General features: G+C 38.7%; 1 protein-coding gene across 2 annotated transcripts in view; it reads right to left on the bottom strand.

Annotated features, from left to right (window-relative positions):
• Nucleotides 1–20,151, bottom strand: part of CUL5 (cullin 5) — a 90,479-nt gene that overhangs the window by 9,422 nt on the left and 60,906 nt on the right. For both annotated transcript variants that reach the window (XM_004764409.3, XM_045077531.1), the window contains 9 exons: nucleotides 16,232–16,325; nucleotides 14,438–14,568; nucleotides 14,084–14,191; nucleotides 11,347–11,411; nucleotides 5,064–5,196; nucleotides 4,123–4,254; nucleotides 2,498–2,621; nucleotides 1,178–1,353; nucleotides 491–652 (listed from right to left, as the gene is read on the bottom strand). In XM_004764409.3, the coding sequence (XP_004764466.1) occupies nucleotides 491–652; nucleotides 1,178–1,353; nucleotides 2,498–2,621; nucleotides 4,123–4,254; nucleotides 5,064–5,196; nucleotides 11,347–11,411; nucleotides 14,084–14,191; nucleotides 14,438–14,568; nucleotides 16,232–16,325 (1,125 nt within the window). The remainder of the gene's footprint in view (nucleotides 1–490; nucleotides 653–1,177; nucleotides 1,354–2,497; nucleotides 2,622–4,122; nucleotides 4,255–5,063; nucleotides 5,197–11,346; nucleotides 11,412–14,083; nucleotides 14,192–14,437; nucleotides 14,569–16,231; nucleotides 16,326–20,151) is intronic.

Here is a 20,151-nt window from a genome sequence, read left to right as displayed (position 1 = left end):
AGAGGCGATGACTGCAAAAGCAACTTGCCAGCTCTTTCCCTCTAGACAATTATGGAACTTTCAAGAGGTCTGTGGAGTAAGGGTAAAATGGAGCTGTGGACTACTAACAAGGACATTTTGCAGGCTCTCAAAAAGACCAAAGTTTTCTAATTCTTACATTTTTGGTCATGATAAGATCTTTGAACACATTCTCAGTATGAAATCTCTGGTCACACTTCTCGCAGGTAACGTTTAACACCAACTCAGTCTTTCTCACTTTTTTTTCCTTTCTTTCTTGTCTTTCACCTTCTCAGTAACTTGCTTATTTTCAATTTACTTCTTACCACGAATGCCTCATTAGTGCACTAATATCTCTCATAAGTGTATTATTTCTGGGTTAAAGGTCATTTTCAGAGTGTTATGAATTCAAAAATTTATTGTAAGCAAGCCATCAAATATTTCCTGCCTTGTGACTGGATATAACTTTAAAAACAAAAAACATAAAACAAACCCATAAAGTCCTTCTAAGCTCAGCATCAGGGAGTTCAGTTGCAAGTTTTAGATTTTCAAAGCTGATTTTTTCTCTGGGTCTTTGGTTCCATGCAAACAACACAGCCAGTTGAAACGTTGTGACCTCCAAATCATATTGACCTACTTCGTTCTTAAATGTTATCTATGACAGACAAAATAATATCAAGATGAGACTCTCCTCAGAACGAATACCATCTCTCTACCATATACTCTCCCTTCCATGAGATTAAACATGAAAAAGACTGCTAGCTGTCTTCCAATACCCATTCTTCCTTTCTTACATGGTAAGAATAAAGGCTCAAATTCTAGCTCTCCCTGGGACAAAGTGTGGTCATGTGACCCGTTCTGTCCAATGAGATGTGAGTGGAAATGATGGGGCAACTTCTAGGAGTTGCTCCTGAAGTAAGGCACACCCTCATCTCTCCCTTCCTGCTGGGCCGGAAGACAGCCACAATGAGGATCCTACTGGATCTGCAAAGAGCAATACTGGAAGTGCGCTGCTACAACCAGAAGCCCACGTCCTACAACTCCGTGGACTGGACCCCCTAGACCCATTCAAACTTGCACGTACAAAACAGACAAACATCTCTCTGTTTCAGCAACTCTAATTTGGAGCCCTGGTACTTTCAGTCAAACCAGTGTCAGAACTAACACAGCATCCACTTACAATTCCATTTGACATGAGATGATGCCAATGTAATTTCCGACCACTATGATTTTTTTTGTAGAATTCTTCTACTTCAGGTATCAAATCCTCCAGTTCAGTAGGAAGTGAGACAAAGACTTTCTCAGAGCTCCTTGACCAGGCCCCAGCATTCAGAATTTTTATATTAACTGAATCAGCTATAGGCAAGAATATCAGAAAATATAAAATAAATAATCTTGAAAATGTATAAACTTAAAAAAGAAACAAATATATAAACACTGGGTAAGCACTGGTGAAAACTGAACAAAACCCTAAATATTTTGTTAAAAGTGTCTTTTTAGAAAAAAAAAATTATAATAAGGATTAGAGGGGCACCTGGCTGGCTCAGTTGAAGAAACATGCAACTCTTGATCTTGGGGTTATGAGACTCTACACTGGCTGTAGAGACTATGTAAAAAAATTAAAAACAAAAAAAAACAAAAAAACGGGAGGGAGGGGCACCTGGGAGGCTCGGTCAGTTAAGCCTCTGCCTTCTGCTCAGGTCATGGTCCCAGGGTCCTGGGATTGAGCTCCGAGTTGGGCTCCCTGCTCCCCTCCCCCACCCTGCTGCTGGTGCTCACTCTCAAATAAATAAATAGAATCTTTTAAAAAAGGAGTTGGGGGGAGATGCCTGGGTGGCTCAGTCGGTGAAGCATCCAACTCTTGGTCTCAGCCAAGGTCTTGATCTCAGGATCATGGGTTCATGAATGCTGGGTGTGGAGCCTACTTAAAAGTAAATAAATAAAATCTTAAAATAAAAAAGAAGTAAGTTAGTCTCTTTACATGATTTGTCTGAAACATGTAAAGCTCAGGCAGTGAGTTGGGGCTATTTTGAAGAAATAAAAAATAGGGACGCCTAGGTGGTACAGTCAGTTGAGCATCCGACTCTAGGTTTCAGCTCACGTCATGACATCAGGGTCATGAAACTTGAGCCCCATGTTGGGCTCTGAGCTCAACACAGAGTCAGCCTGAGACTCTCTCTCTCTTTCCCTCTGCCCTTCTTGCTCATGCTCTCTCTCTGAAATAAATAAATGAATCTTAAAAAATAATTTAAAAATAATTAAAAAAATATATACATACATAAAAATAGGGATTAGCAAATCTAAATTCTGTTAAATTCTGTTCTGCTGGATGTCTTCAAGGAATGTGGACTTTGTAACATCTTTGTATCTGTTACAGCTAGGGTTCATTTTTAATATACTGGAAAACAAAAATATTCTCTTTAAAAAGGTATATATATGTACATATATATGTATATATATGTATATATACATACACACACACATAATTATAAAATAATACCTGGTAAAGCCAATTTATTGTTTTTGTGCATTTCCTTAAAAGCTTGGTTCAAATCTTCAGATACTTTTATGTCCTGAAACATTCTAGCAAGCTTGTTTACATAATCTGCTGGCATACCAACTTCCTATGAAAGGCAAAGACAAAAGAGGTAATGAATAATAATATATAATCTGATATACTAGTAGGAAAAACTTTTAACGGAAAACTAAGTCTTAGATGCTTTAAAATAAAATCATTCCCCTTTATTAGGATATTCATATTCTAATATGTATTAAATTTGATTTTTAAAAACGAAATGACAGTACAGGTCACCCAGGCTTTCTCTGCATGATTCCAATTGACATGTATCAGTCACCACAGCAGAGTTCAGCAACACTAGTCCCTCAACAACACACGTCAACTCTCCATTATCACCATGTATTAAGTGTGAAAGGACAAAATTTATTCTCATTAGGAGAAAAGCAGGAGTAAAGTAAAAAAACTATCTCACTACGGTTTTGATTTGTGTTTGTTTCCCTAACGACTAATGATGTCCAACATCTCCGATACACGCATTGGCCACATGGGTATCTTCTGGGAAGAAATGTCTGCTTTAATTCTGTGCCCACTTGTACCTTAGCTGTCTTTTTACTAGGGAGTTGTAAGAGTTCTTTATGTATTCTAGATACATAGGCATTGGACATATGAATTGCAAATATTTTTCTAACTAATCTTAAAATTTTTATGAGAAACAGTACTTTAGTTCTGGAAATTTCTTTTGTCTTAAATTACAATGTACTAAATACATACTCTTTTTATATTTTTTTTTCCCTAGGTAAGAGAGAGTTTTTAATGTTTTAACAGAAATTTCTCAGAGTCACAAAACAATAATTTTTCCCACTAATTGTTAACATTAAGATCATTTTGCACAATGTCAGTCTGCAGAGTAATTTTTACTATCCTGTAGTATGCAAAGCAGGACAATCTATAAATGCGTATTGTGAAATATATATAGATGAAAGTTATATATAAAATACACAGCTTTATTAGTATTAATACATATTATATATATATAAATAAATATAAATAAAAACTTTATACTATATCATCTTATATAATATTATGTATCTTAACATCATATAAATGAATACAACACATTCATTGTAATAGAATGCAAATCCCATTTAAGTGAACTGACAGGAAGAGACTTAAAATACTTTGGTATGAGAATTTAATAATTAAATTAGCATTACTCAAAATAAGCCATCATTTCTTACGTATTGGTTCTTTTAACTATATAAAAGTCATTATTTACAAACATTCCTACAGTTAAGCATTTAGTACTGAAAACACCAATGATTTGTCCCATAGCCCATTTAATAAGGTCAATTCAAATGAAAGTGGAAATACAAAAGTACAAAACATCAGAAGCAAACTAAGAGCAAAAGTGTCTCACTAAAAGTCTTTATTAAGAAAATATACTTTATTAGTATCACTTTATTTTATATAATGAATGCCATGCTCTTATAAAATGTCCCGTACTTCTTTGACACTAACATCACCAAAATTTTAATTACTTAAGCACACATAAGAACCATGCACTATATTAAAAAAAAAAATATATATATATATATAAATTTACTTACTCTTAGCCACTCTACCATATTCTCTTCAATTTCACTATCAGCAGAAATGTCTAATATAAGACGTCGTGTCAAATGAGCTTTGTGGTATCTCATAAAAACATCTTTATTTTGTACGTATTTAAGTACCAGCAGCTGTATAGAAAACAAAGTTACTTTCAATTCATGTATATTCTTAGCCAACTCTCACTGAGACCCTTCCACAACCCCAATGTCAAAATACAGAAATTTACATAAACATACACAGATAGAAGCCTACTGAACCAACCATCTCATAAAAATGACCAGTCCCAATACCCTCCTTTAAAAGCTAACAAATTTGAGACTTTAATTGAATAACCTTTTAGTTCCTATAAACATCAACTTTTCAGATTTAATAAATAGTGTAAAACTTCACATCAAAATTAAGGGTTCTCCCCAAAATTTCTCTTCTGTATAGCCTTTTCACTTCAATCTGACACTAATCTCTTTAGCCTTCTTGTCTTTATTTTCCATCTTCTTACTTTTTTTCTTCCTTGTATTCCTGGGCTTATAGCAAATGACACTAACAGCCAGGAGACAAAAATAAAAACAATTGTTACCTATACTCACTCATTTCTAGTTCTCTATTTTGAGCTCTCACAAAAAGAAAGAAGGGACAACCCCCCAGTCTCTCTACTGTCATTCCAAACACCATCAGCTCCATTTTCCCTTTCTTTGTCCTTTAATAGGAGGTAGCAATGAATTCCTTCACAAGAATCAGGAAAGGGAGAAGAATTAAATACTCTTCCCTTTTCTAGAAGCTACAGAATAAAAATTCCCAGGAAGAGAAATAACTGCCCTCCAGAGATCTTACACTGTATAATTTCACATTAGCTGCTACCACACAAAGTCTCGTAAGCACAACACAAATTCAAAGTGAGGTAATTAAAACTGCTGAAATTTAAAAAAATATACATATGTACCACTTCTTTAAGTTTTGCTTCAATCTCTTCGGAGGTTAGTTTTTTGCTTAACGGTGTTTTTCTTAGCAACATGTCACAGTAATTGGCAAGCAACTCGGGGCATTTTGATTCAGGCTGAGTTTTTAATCCCACCCTAAAAAAAACAAATTAAAAGCAGCGGATGAAAAGCGAATGATACCTACAAATATTTTTCTTAAAGCCAATTTTTCACATATTCCTTATGTTGTGTAAACCCAATGATCAGGGCTGAGACGAGGAGGAGCAAGACAAGGAGGGTGCCTAACTCAAAGAGGCGCTGACTCCTAATTTCCCACAGGCGCACCTGCAGGATGCTGAGAGGGAGACCCACATTCTGTACCCCGGTACCGGCCTACCCCACCCTGAGTGCTGGCCCTGCCAATCATCTTTAAAAATTTTTATTCAGGTACTAACTTCCTAAATACTTTTGAAAACGTTGTGTATATTTTGTAAGTTAGCATTTAGAACTTTTTGGTATTAATATATCAAGAAAAACTGTTTTGGGGATATATCCAAGGTAACCTAAATTCCACAGTTATGTGATACCTACCATCATCCATTTTAATACAGATTTTTTTTTTTTTTTTTTTTTTTGTCAGAGAGAGAGAGGGAGAGAGAGCGAGTACAGGCGGACAGAATGGTAGGCAGAGGGAGAAGCAGGCTCCCTGCTGAGCAAGGAGCCCTATGCGGGACTCGATCCCAGGACGCTGGGATCATGACCTGAGCCGAAGGCAGCTGCTTAACCAACTGAGCCACCCAGGCGTCCCTACCATCATCCATTTTAGAAAAGTAAGCAAACTTTTCTGAAACAATGAAGAACCTGCATCTCTACTTTACTTTGCTAATAAAATTTAAAAACCAGGGCCCCTGAGTGGTTCAGTGAGGTTAAGCATCTGCGTTTGGCTCAGATCATGATCCCAGGGTCCGGGGATGGAGCCCCATATCAGACTCCCTGCTCAGCGGGAAGCCTACTGCTTCCTCTCCCTCTCCCACTTTCCCTGCTTGTGTTCCCTCTCTCGCTGTCTGCCAAATAAATAAAATCTTTAAAACAAACAAAATCTAAAAGCCAATGTATTGTTTTTTGTTTGTTTAATAATTCTGGATGTACTGTATTTTTCTGCTTGGAAGTCTTGCATTTATTCTTTATCTGGCTTCTCTAAATTATGAATGTAAATAAATTAAAATTCAACATTCTAAAATTTGTGTATACAAAACTCAAGTGTCCCAGAATGGAGTTAATTCAACCTGTTTTAAGTACATAACTTACGGGTGGCTGGGTTATGGACGGTCGGGAGGATATGTGATATGGTGAGTGCTGTGAAGTGTGTAAGCCTGACGATCACAGACCTGTACCCCTGAGGCAAATAATACATTATATATGCTAATAAAAATAATTTTTTTAAAAAGTACACAACTTACCAAAACAACATAATTATGTTGTGTCTGTGTGTATAAAACATACACAATATCTTAATGAGGTACATGAAACTTTTCCCCCTCTTACTTAACGAATCCAGAAGCCACAATTTTATTTCTACTTTTTTCCTAGTTCTTATTTTTATAACTGTGTATCTGTCCTGAAAAAATATCATTCACATAAGTAAGTAGATGGGAGTGGAAGGTTTTCTGATGTTACGCCACTCGTTGGGAACCTCCTGAGTTATATGCTTAAAAAATACATACAGATCTAACAAAAAAGGTCATTTTTAGTAATGCATCAAATTATGGAAACCATGTGACTTACAAAAGGGCCTGACACCTAGTTGTCAGAAATTCATCCTCTGTACATCAATCCCAACGTTTCAAAATAATCCCTTCTTCTGCAGCTTGGAGGCTTTTTATGTTCAAGGCAACACACAGCAGTATAATGAGAGAGAGAGGCGCGCCTTTCTTTGCAAAGCAGGGAGGAAAAACCCGGGAAGTGGAAAGGGCAAACGGTGACCGGTACTTCCACCAGAGGCCTCGGGTGTAGAACGGAGCAGATGTGAAGGGGAGGACCCAGAGCTGATCTCCAGCTTCCACATGGCACACTTGGGGAAGGTGTTTCTGACACTGCAGGACCACTAGCTCGCTTCTCCAGGGTCCCTCTGTTTCTTTGAGTTTATTCCCACTGACAGTGCCGCACTACCGCAGGAGCCGCCACCCTCCTGCAGGGAGGCCTCCTGTCTCCCTTCCTCCAACAGGCCTGCTGAGAAGATGGTGGTCGGCCTTTCGGGGCTGTGTCATTTCCCCCCAGGGCTGTCGTAGAGCTCATCTGTTCCCAGTTCTTGACTGTTTCATTATGACACACAAGCAGGCAGAGAGGCAGGCAACCCAACCAGGGGCTGGGTTGCAGTTTGGTCAAGAAGTCTACTTCTGATAAAATCAGTCATTTTTCACACAGCCCTAACTTCTTCAGTGGACAATAATATTTAGTGGACTAGATCTGGTGCTAGTTGTGTTCCTTGCTTTTGGGGTGTCACTGCTGCTAGGTCCTCTCAGTGGACAAACTTAGAGATACACATACTCATTTACAACTACGGTATCTGGCCTTGTTTCCTTATGAATGTTATTTCTCATCTTAATGAGGCTCTAATATAAGTCTGACAACTTAGAATGAACAAGGGCCTCAAAAAACACACCTGGCCACAACTAAAACTAAGTTACGTAAGAAATCTGAAGAGGCTGAACCTGGGGTCAACATCTGCACATAAAGAAAACCCCAGGCCTGGATGATTTCACTTATGAATTCTATCAAACGTGTAAGGAAGAAGTAATACCAATTACACTCATTCATTTAGAACATACAAACGGAGGAAATAACTATCAATCCTTACAAAGCCAACTTAATCCTAATACCAAAAAATGACAAAGACATGATAAAAGTGAAAATTATACAGGGCACAAAGACCAGAAAAGAGGTCAAATCCTTCATGAATATAGATGGAAAAAAAAAAAAATCTAACCAACATCATTAGCAAACTGAGTGCAGGATATATAAAAAGAATAATATGCATCACAACCAAGTAGAGTTTATCCTAGCAATTCAGCCTTGGTTAAATGTGATTTTTTTTTTTTTTAAAGATTTTATTTATTTATTTGACAGAGAGAGATCACAAGTAGACAGAGAGGCAGGCAGAGAGAGAGAGAGGGAAGCAGGCTCCCTGCTGAGCAGAGAGTCCGATGCGGGCCTCGATCCCAGGACCCTGAGATCATGACCTGAGCCGAAGGCAGCGGCTTAACCCACTGAGCCACCCAGGCGCCCTAAATGTGATTTTTTTAAGAAAAACCAAAGTACTGGGATCCCCGGGTGGCTCAGTTGGTTAAGAGTCTGCCTTCTGCTCAGGTCACAATCCCAGTGTTCTGGGATCAAGTCCTGCCTCAGGCTCCTTGCTCAGTGAGGAGCCTGCCTCTCCCTCTGCCTACGGCTCCCCCTGCTTGTGCTCACCCTTTCTCTAACAAATAAATAAGTAAAATCTTTAAAAACAACAACAACAACAACAGGGGCATCTGGGTGGCTCAGTGGGTGAAAGCCTCTGCTTTCGGCTCAGGTCATGATCTCAGGGTCCTGAAATCGAGCCCCGTGATGGGCTCTCTGCTCAGCGGGAAGCCTGCTTCCTCCTCTCTGTCTCTGCCTGCCTCTCTGCATACTTGTGATCTCTGTTAAATGAATACATAAAATCTTTAAAAATAAATAAATAAAAATAAAACAACAACAAAAAAACACAATATATTTACCACATCAGAAGAATTTAGAGGAAAAACCCTATGATCATTTCAACACAGAAAAAACACTTAATAAAAGTCAACACCCATTCATTATCAAAACTTTTAACGAGCTAGAAATAAAAAGCAATCTAAATAAGGGCATATAGGCGCCTGGGTGGCTCAGTGGGCTAAGCCGCTGCCTTCGGCTCAGGTCATGATCTGAGAGTCCTGGGATCGAGTCCCACATCGGGCTCCCTGCTCAGCAGAGAGCCTGCTTCCCTCTCTCTCTCTCTCTTCCTGCCTCTCCATCTACTTGTGATTTCTCTCTGTCAAATAAATAAATAAAATCTTTAAAAAAAAATAAATAAATAAATAAATAAATAAGGGCATATATGAAAAACCCTCAGCTAACTTTGTACCTAGCGATAAATATTAAAGGTCCCCCACAAGCTTGACAAAAAGGACAGGGACACCCACTTTTACCACTTCTATTCGACACGGTACTTAAGACCCTAACCATGTAGCAAGGCAAGAAAAAGAACTAAGTGGTATGAAGATCAGAAAGGAGTAAAACAGTATTCACAGATTACATGATTATTTACACAGAAAACTCTTAAGAAATCTACAAAACAACTACTGGAATAGCTTTGACACAAGGTAACAGTATATAAAATCAATATACAACAATCAACTGTATTTCTATATACTAGCAAAATACTAGAACATCAAGAGTTCATAGAAAAAAAGAACAAAATTAAACTACTTGGCTTACCACAGAACTGTATTAATTAGAACTATGTAGTAATGGCCTAAGGATATCCAAATTAAAAAATGGAATAAAATAGCACAGAAATAACACACATATTTTTAAGTCACTTGATTTTTGACAAAATGCACTGAAGCCATGCAGTGGGGATGGTAAGTATTTCCAACAAATGATGATGAAACCAGCTGCTATCCATATGGAAAAGAAAAAAAACATTAAATATAACCCCCTACTTACAATATAAATAATCATTTATTTAAGATGGATCTTAAGCTAAAATTCTAAAGCTTCTAGAAGAAACAAAAAAGATTATCTTCATGTCATAGGGATAGAAACAGACAAAGCTTTTCTGGACAAAACATAAAAAAGCATAAACCATAAAAGAAAAGCATGTATCTCTCAGTCTACATACAGAATATCTAAGAACTGTTATAGCCCCCTAATGAAAAGGAATAATGCTGTGGGGGGAAAAAAACAAAACAAAACAAAACAGGCAAAAAAGTGGAACAGATACTTAAGTAAAATACAAGAAAGCCAAACAGTACAAGAGAAAGTGCTCGACACCAATGAAGTCTTAAGGGAAATGGAATTACAACCACACCAAGACGATCACTACGCACATCTAGAATGACTAAAATTAAAATAACACTAAATGTTGGTAAAAATGAGGATCCACTGTCACTGGCGGGAGGATAAAGCAGTACAAACACCAGGGAAAACCAACCACTGTGATGTGCAAAACCACAGACAAATCACAAAACACTGCGCTGCACTGAGAGAAACTTTACACACAAAAGTACATATTGTACTATTCCATTTATATGAAGTCCTAGAGCAGGCAAAAGTAATCAGCTGCAGTAATCAGAAGGACAGCTGCCTCGGGAAGGAGGCGGGGGAGGGAGTAGCCAAGTCATTCTCAGGGAGGATGAACACACCTGAAGTCCTCAGCAGGGAGTCTGCTTGAGTGTCTCCTCCTCTGCCCCTAACCCCTCCAAGCACATGTACATGCACATGCTGTCTCAAATAAATATGAAAGAAAAAAGAACTTTAAAAAATCTAAAAATAAAAACAACACTTAAAAAGATTTTATTCGTCAGAGAGAGAAAGAAAGAGGGAACACAAGCAGAGGAGCAGCAGACAGAGAAGCAGGTTCTCTGCCAAGCAGGGAGCCCAACTGCAGGGCTCAATCCCAGGACCCTGGGATCATGACCTGAGCCAAACGCAGACACTTAACCTACTGAACCACCCGGGAGCCCGTAAAATAGCAATTCTTAGCTAGAAAGTATATCAAAACATTTTTCCAATGAACCTTAGTGCTTAGTACTACTCTAAAGGTACCGTAACTAGCTCAGCTTTACCAATTTGTAAATTTAATTTATCAATGTATCCATTTAATTCGTTATATTTTGGATTTTTTTTAAATGGCAATATAAATACTTACATTAAAATTGACTTCCCTCTTTCAGTATGGTGAATTGAGTTATATTCTATGTTTTTATAAGTAATAAAGTAACTTTAGAGACTAATAAGGAGAAAAAATCACATAGAGATTCTAAAAGATTAAGAACACTTTTCCACTTAAAAAAATAAGATCAACATTTTTTTAATGACCACACGAGATAATATGAAATTAAAAACTAAGATTTTTTAATATTCAAAGGCAGTAAAAATCATACAGGTAAAAAAAAAAAAAAGCAGCAGCAAAAATCAAACCTAACAGATTTTAGGGAGACAGGACACCACAAATACCCAATAATGTCTAAAACACTCCAAAAAAGTTAAGAATCTTAAACGTGATTTTTAAAAACTTACCCTTTCTGCTTCAAAGGTAATTCAAGTTTAAATATGGTAGCATCATTAACAACTGCTTTATATGCCTGCAAAGAATTTACAATGAAATGAACATTATTTTTAATATTTAAAATATAGTTTGGTATTTTAACGGTGTCTGTGGCCTGACAGAATTTTTCAAGCCATGACTTCAGCGTGTTCCCTCTCACATCAGGACTGGCATTGTTCTCAAGTGGGGTCTCAGGGCTGCCTGACGGCCGTACCACTCTATGCACACTCCCCCAGAACACACTTCACACATCGTCCTTCCCTTCAGCCTCCCCCATTTAATCCCTGCAGAGACTTTCCGAGAGGACGGGCCTCCCTGTGATGCTAATAAAACCGAGGTGAACAGAATTCTCTCTCATTTCTCCTCCATCATATTTCCCCGTCCACTGTTCCTAGGCACACAAATAGATCATTATTTAAATCTAAACAGGGAGGAGAGGGAGAAGCAGACTCCCCACTGAGCAGGGAGCCCAACACAGGGCTGGATCCCAGGACCCCGGGACCATGACCCCAGCTGAAGGCGGCCGCTTCACCGCCTGAGCACCCCCGGCGCCCCGGCAGCAGCACTTGAAACCAGCACACCATGCCCTCGTCCTGGAAGTGCTTGTCCCACATGCTGTCTCCGACACTGTACTCTCCGGCTCCCTCCACTCACTCTGCGCTCTCCTCACGAAAGCTTGGTTCTTCATCTTTCTCCTAACAAAACCGACAGTGCCCCAGGCCAGACCTTGGTCTCTTGACTTTTCCATCCTCACTCATTACACTGGTGAGCGTGGCCGGTGTCAGCACTTTAAATGCCATCCATATGATAAAGCTCCCAAATTTATTATTCAGGTCTGTTCTCTCCCTTACACGCCATACTGGACACTGCCACACCGATGTTTCATGAACGTTTCAAAGTTAGCCTGTCCAAAACTGAGCTCCCAATCTAACGACCATCCCAATCTAACAACCTCAGCAAGCATGTGCTTCTAATCAATCAGAACAAAAATTTAAATGTCATCCCTGACTGGTCTCTATCACGTTCTACATCGGATTCCTTGGCAAATCTCGTGCAGTCTGTTGTCATCACCAGTATCGGACCGGCTCTGACCGCCTCTAACAACCATCGTTCTGGGCCCAGCCTCCAGCATTGCTTTATGAATTACTTAAATAGGTTCTGAGCCGACATTCTTACTTCTCCTGCCCCCCTTCCGTCGATTCTTTTTGCAGCAACCAAGTGACACTGTTAAAATGTAAGTCATACCCATTTTGTTCAAAACCTTCTAATGACTTTCGATCCTCCTCGGGGTGAAAACCAAACTGCCTTCCCTAGCTCGGGGTCTTCTGCGATCTGGCCTCCAACTGTCTCTGACTTCATTTCGTACTCCTCCCCTCACTCCGTCCACTCGGGCCACACTGACCTTTTTTCCTCCTGTTTCTGGAATGTGACAGGTAAATTCCTGTCTTACAGCTTTTTAAGCTGTCCCTTTTGCTGGATACTCTTCCCTCAGAAAGCCATAGGACTTTATTTCTTAATTACTTTCAATCCTGATTCAGACGCCTCCTCAACAGAGCTTTGGCTGGCCACTCCATTCAATATTTTGAACTAACGCACACTACACCTCTAGCCTCCCTTAAAGCCATTCTGACCCTCTCTCTCTCTCTACCTACCTACCTACCCACCTAAAAATAGGGGAAAAAAACACTACTGGAGAAAGTTGATGGTCTTTTTAGAGTTACAGAAAAAAAAAAAATAAGAAATAAGAAATAAGAAAGGTAGATCAAAGTGAAAAAACTGACGCTAACTTCTAGTATTAGGTTTATGACATTTAAAAAGATAAAACGCTGGGGCTTAGTCAGTTAAGCAACCAACTCTTGATTTCAGCTCAGGTTGTAATCTCATGTTCATGGGATGGAGTCCTGTGTGGAGCTACACGCTCACTGGGGAGTCTGCTTGGGATTCTCTCTCTCCCTCTCCGCCCCGGCCCCCATGCACATTCTCTCTCTCTTTAAATTAAAACAAAACAAAACAAATTAAAAAGATAAAACCTGAAGGATAACACCCTGTTTCATTATTATCCCACACCAGTAAGGACAGGAGAAAGGGGCAAGGGAAGTGAGATAAATGGGACCGGATCCCCAGGAGTCCCACGAAAAGGGCAGAGAACAGAAAAACAAACTGTGCTGGAGGACAGGGTGTGGGCGAGGCAGGGTATCACGGAAGTTCCAGGATAAGTGTACTTTGAGGCGGGTCTTAAAGGACAGATCAATAGGGATTCAATATTTTTTAAAAATCTCAAAAAAATGAAGACAAATTTCCTAGCTAGATTCTAGTTCACAGGCATACCCAATTCTTACAAAACCATATAACAAACCAAATACAATAAAAATGGTTGTCCTCCACTGATAAAAAATCAGAGTTGCTATGTTTTTAGTTTATAATTTAGTAGCATAATGGTACAAGTTCCTTTTTAAAGTAAATTATGACAGGGCCGCCTGGGTGGCTCAGTTGGTTGAGCAGCTGCCTTCGGCTCAGGTCATGATCCCGGTGTCCTGGGATCGAGTCCCACGTCGGGCTCTTTGCCCTGCGGGGAGCCTGCCTCTCCCTCTGACTCTGCCTGCCATTCTGCCTATGCTCTCTCTCTCTCTGACAAATAAATAAAATCTTTAAAAAAATAAAAAAATAAAGTAAATTATGACAATACTGTTACTATACAAGAATATATACCTTATCTCTTGCAGTAAGAAATCGCGGATCATCTTGAAAAGCTTCTTTGACGAGTTTACTAAATCTATTAAATAATGTAAGTAACTGTTCAACGTATTTCTCAGAATCCTAAAAATAAAATGTTTGATACTCAATTGAGGTTTTTAAAAAAGAAAACACAAAAAAATGAGAATATAAACAAAATTTTAATAAAACACTGTAGCTCTAAAATTTGAGAAATTCTCTGAAAAATTCTTGATATTAAAAGACGTTCCAACATTACCGTTGTGTCATCAATTACTATTTTAAGTACCCAATCTCTCATTTAAGGAACAACGTGGACATACGTGCACCCCCGCCACCGGGGACACTCACGGTAGTAATAGTTTCAGCAGCTGCTACCATATCTGCCAGGCCGGCACTAACAATATGTTCCTCCAAGTCCTTCAACATTGGCTCTATCCCATTGGGAACTTTGTCCATCAGCGAAAACATCAAATGTAATTCTGAAACGATAGAACACACTCGAATCATCATCTCATCCATGAAAATACATTTTCTCTTTCATTTGTATCTTGGGTCTAGAATTCCTAGGATAGTAAAAGTCTGGAGAAATATTAGTTGGAAACTGAAAACCTTAGCAGTATTCTGTGGGTATGATTAGGAGTTTTTCCTACCAAGTACTGTAACTTACGGATTCACCTGCTCTGACAAAAGTTATTTTTAAAAGAAACTCTAATTAAAAGTGATCACTCACCATAAAACCTAACTCCTCTTAAAAGGTGAGTCATTTGACCTTCAACTCAATGGAATGTTTATTTATTTTTATTTTATTTTATTTTTTTCTTACATTTAAATTCAATTAATTAACATATAGTGTATTATTTGTTTCAGGGGCACAGGTCTGTGATCCATCAGCCTCACAGAACACCCGGAACTCATTACAACCTATACCTTCCCCAGAGTCCACCATCCAGTTACCCCAGGCCCCCACCCCACATCCCCTCCAGCAACCCTGTTTGTTTCCTAAGATTAAGAGTCTCTAATGGTTTGTCTCCCTCTCTGGTTTCACCTTGTTTCAGTTTTTCTTCTCTTCCCCTATGATCCTCTGCCTCGTATCTTAAATTCCCCATATCAATGAGATCATATGAGAATGGATTATTTTTAAACCTAAATAGTACAAAAGTTTACACAGAAGGGTAGTATATTTCATAAAGTAAATGCAGTATTAAATATACAGTACCACATCATTAAGTGGCAAAAAAAAAAAAATTCTATCATCAGATTATTCCAAGTGATTATAAAAGCATATTAGAGATAATATAAAATTGTATTCATAAGGAATTTTTCAGTTTATAAAAGCACTTTCTCCTGTTATACCATGTAACTGACCTCCACAAATCCCACTGCACAGAAGCAGCTACCACTACATATCCTTCTGAAGGGAGACCCCATGGAGCCCAGCACGGATCTCTTTAGCCTGACATACACAGATTCTAAGATTTCATCTATGCCAATGAGCTTTTTACTAAAAACTACAAGTGTACGAACCTAACTGACCGAAATGCACACTTTAAATGCAACTAGAGACTAAACAGGACCTTGCACTCGTACACAGTGAAATCTGGAGAGGAATGCGTCTGAGTTTTTACCATATTGGTTGTAATGTACTCGCAACCTCCCAAAATGTATCTTTATTAAGAAAACTTGTCAGTAATAAAAAAGCACACTTGCAGAAACCTTAAATTGTAACATATTTTAGGGAAGAGGGAGGGAGATCATTAACAAGGAATGTCCTATTACTTTCTAAAAATACTCGCCACAAAGTTTCACACAGAAGCCAAACACCTAGTTCTAGTCTTTCCCATATGTTTGTCCTTTTAATTAGTCTTTAAAAGCAGAGCCCTACATCTGAGAACAAACTGAACCCACTGCCATTTTCTACAAACAAATTTTGATACCTAAGGGTGGAATGTTTAAAACGTAAATTTGTAACCTTCTTTGTAGTACTGCTGTGTTAAGTATTTTATCATTTTCTTTAAGCACAGTTTATTGTTACAAATATACCTATGTAGAAAAGGATGATCTAACAGCAGCTTATTTAAAGTAATCTGCTTCAAAGATACCCTCTTAAAAGATTATGAGAACTTTATGTGATGTTTTACCTACTTTCAGTTTCATTTCGCTTGATCATGCCTTGGCACTCTGCTAAGATAGTCTCCTTAAAGGATGTCACCAGGGCATTTACACAGCATTCCATGAGCTGAAATATATCAGAAATTGGTCAAGGCTATTATAAGCACAAACCTACTCCACCCCAGTTTGCTTTTTAAGCTCCATAAAAACCACACCGTTCAACAACAGCAAGAAAATGAAGCATAATGAACGCAGGCCTTACTTACCTTTACTGCAGGAGAACTGAAGGCGGGCACTCTATACTAGTTTACCACGGTATTTTTACCCCAAGAAAAAGGCCACAGAACTTAAGTTCTCTTTAGAAATTTACATGGATATCCCCAAGGAGGGGAGGAAAAAAAACTGAAAAATATACAAAACAAAATGAGGAAAAAAAAAAAAAAACCCCAAAACTCGGATGAATTCTTTTCTGGAGAGAACATGTGTTAAAATCAGAGTCTAAAACTCTAAATACAGTCATCTAACAAACCATCACTGGATGCCTACTATGTGCAGGCAGCAGAGAAGTGGTCAGGAGACAAGACTAGGAGATAGCCCTTGCTTTGGAGGAGGAGCGCCGTCTAATTAAGGGTAGGGAAGAAAGCAAACATAAACTAATATATACAACACAGTTAAGGGGCCACACACACACAAACACACTCACGCCCAACAAACAAAAAAACACGCAGAGGACGACATACTTCTGGAGTAGTTAAAAAGCTCTCACCTACAAGACGAAATCTAAACTGAATCTTGAAAAATAATCACAAGCCCAAAATGGACTGAGTATTTTAGCAGTAAGAAGCAGCTGAATATGATAGGGAAGAGACAGAGGGCAGAAGAGAAAACTAGAAAGGTAGGCTGGACCCAGTTCATAAAGCAAAATCTATGGTTTGGTATTTTTGTTCCATAGGTAGGGTAGGGAACAAAGAATCAAAGGTTTTCCACAGAAGATAAATGCAATGAATGTCGGCTCCCCTAAGAGCAGGCTGGTCAACAAGGCAGCTGCATCCCTGGGGAACACGGGTCTGGGGTTCCGGCAGTCCTCCACAGAACCCACCCCCGGCGCCCCTGCTCCCTCATGTCACAGAATTACTTACTCCTCTTGCAGGCATCAAGTAAAATGACCAGGCTGTGAGCACTCACGCACAGAACGCACACTAAGGCTGACATACATCTTCTGAAATAAAGATCATCTGTGTGTACTAAGGAAGGGAACTGTTTAAGTCTTGAAAGTTCTTTGTGAAAAGTTCTACTTGGAATGGACATAACGTTGATAATCAGTGAAACTAAATTTAGGTAATGGGGATTTATTATATTATTCTGCCTACTTTTTAAATATTTATAAATTTCTGTAACAAAAAGGTTTTTTTCAGGCCCCTTTTTGAGAACTATGCTAACAATTTTAAAACCCACGGATGTCCATTTCCTAAGAGAAACAATATACACAAGAAGTGGTTGAGAAATTTCTCTCTTGCCAAGGTGTTAAGGTCTGTCCCAACTCCCCGGTAACCTCCTGTCATAGCCGCTCTGGACCGTGCGCGAATGCACACTCCTGCCCAGAGCAGCGAGCCCAGACTCACGACAGGGGAATCTAACTACACAGAATGCAGGGGGAAGAGAGAGAGCGCAGAGTCAGAATGAGCCCCGAGCCTCTGTCCCTTCATCCCAGTTTCTCTTTCACTGAAAAGTCACAGCTATGTGACTGGGTAGTAGTCCAACTTCTGCAAATTCCAAAAATCTAGCATGTGTTTTGAACTGTTGTTCTGAAATATGTTAATGGCTGTAATCAGCTTTCCTTAACAACAGAAAAAAGCAGAGAGTCATACATAGTAACAGTGAATATTACTTTGTAGAACTTTTGTTTCTGATACATGCAAATAAGCAGAGTGTATACTAAACCACAAAATGAAATGGCTTTCTTATTGTGGGTTACAATGGGGATTAAAAGGAGAGGACAAGATAATTGAAGAACCTGGGGCACCTGGGTGGCTCAGTGGGTTAAAGCCTCTGCCTTCAGCTCGGGTCATGATCCCAGGGTCCTGGGATGGAGCCCCGAATGGGGCTCTCTGCTCAGCAGGGAGCCTGCTTCCTCCTCCTCTCTCTCTGCCTGCCTCCCTGCCTACTTGTGATCTCTGTGAAATAAATAAATAAAATCTTAAAAAAAAAAAAAAAGATAATTGAAGAACTGAGCAGAATCTAGTAAGTCTTAGATGACAGGAACTAGGCAGTCTGCTGAGGCAGTTTCTGGTTTGATAGGTCTAACTATTAGAAAAGGAGGTATCTTTCAATGAACACTTAGTCTGTACCAAACGCTTTCCATACATGACCTTACACATGAGGAAACCAGCTCAGAACGGCTAAATAACTTGCAAATGTTACACAGTCAGTGTCCATGAGGTCAGGGAGGGGACTCCAAAGTCTGCAACTTCTGTTACTACAATGACAGAGTGAGTATATACTTAGCGATGGCTGCATGCTGAGAACTGAGTTAAGTGCTATAAGGAATAGAGAAGTAGAAAACATGGTTTAGGGGTGCCTGGCTGGCTCAGGGGTTAAGCCTCTGCCTTTGGCTCAGGTCATGATCTCAGGTTCCTGGGATCAAGCCCCTCATTGGGCTCTCTGCTCAGGGAGAGCCTGTTTCCCAGCATACTTGTGATCTCTTTCTCTCTGTCAAATAAATAAATAAAATCTAAAAAAAAGAAAACATGGCTTATACCTTCAATAATATTACAGTCCAGCTAGGAGCATGTAAGTACACATCTCAAAATCTATGTATAATTACCATATAACAGAGGTGGACTGGGAGAAGTTCAACTCCCTAAAGGCAAAGGTATGGAAATACATGCCTCATTAGGATACTATGAATTTCACAAGGACCCAGACTATGTTCACTCACAGCTGTTGTGTTCATGGCCCCAGCCACAGCATGTGCCTGATACACAACACAACAAAGCAGACTATAATTTGCTACTAAATCCAGCAGCAGAAACAGTAGGTACAGTGGAAGCTCAGTAAGAGGAAACTGTCGGAAGCCTACAGAGCTTGCAGTGAGACCACAAGAGGGACTATAAAGATTCTGAAGAATTTACAGAGGAAAAGGAGAAAGTAAAACATTAAGAAAACAAGTAAAAAAAAATTCTTAAAAGTGAATCCAAGGAAAAAAAATGAATTGGAAGAAGTTTAAGAATGAGAAACTACTTATTGGAGTAGAATGACTCTTTCCAGATAGTATTAAGTTAGGAAAATAGGTTAGGGCCGAATTATGAAGAGTCTTGAACATCAGGTATAAGAAATAATGATACTATGGTTTCTGAGTAAGAATAATGAAAATGATGCTTATGAAAAATTAGCCTGAATTCACAAAAGAAGAAATATAAATGGTCCATAAGAATACAGATGTCTAGCCTCAATAATTTTTAAATGCACATAAAAAATTTTTTTTTATCTACGATAGTAGGAGATTGTTACAATTAATAGAGTGACAAAATCCAGATTAGCAAAGATAAACAGGCACATTGCTGATGGGAGTAAGAATTACTGCCTTTCTGAAGATTGGTTGGTATTATGTAGAGATTTGTAAAAGGTGCATACCCTTGGCTTCAGCAATTTCATTTCTGGTAAATTCCATTCCAAGAGAATGTCCCATGTGTACGTAAAAGTGTTAAGAAAGTAATATTCACAAGGAATAAACTACAGTAATAACAATAATGAAAATGCCCATTATTAGGGGATAGGTTAGGTGTATTTACTAAATATCTATAATAAAATACAGGCACTGAAAATAATGTTACAATACACTTCTGTGTCATATAGGGGAAAATATACAGAACGTCACACATTTCTTTGAAATAATAAAAGGAAGAAAAGAAGGATAGGGAAGGGAAAAGAGAAAAGGAAAGGAAAGATAACAG

This window comes from Mustela putorius, unplaced genomic scaffold (genome assembly GCF_011764305.1).
Source record: "Mustela putorius furo isolate JIRA1106 unplaced genomic scaffold, ASM1176430v1.1 tig00000198_pilon_pilon_pilon, whole genome shotgun sequence".
In the NCBI taxonomy this organism is placed as follows: Eukaryota; Metazoa; Chordata; class Mammalia; order Carnivora; family Mustelidae; genus Mustela; species Mustela putorius.
The sequence above is the reverse complement of the archived record's forward strand: the minus strand, read 5'-3'. Positions and strand labels throughout refer to the sequence as shown.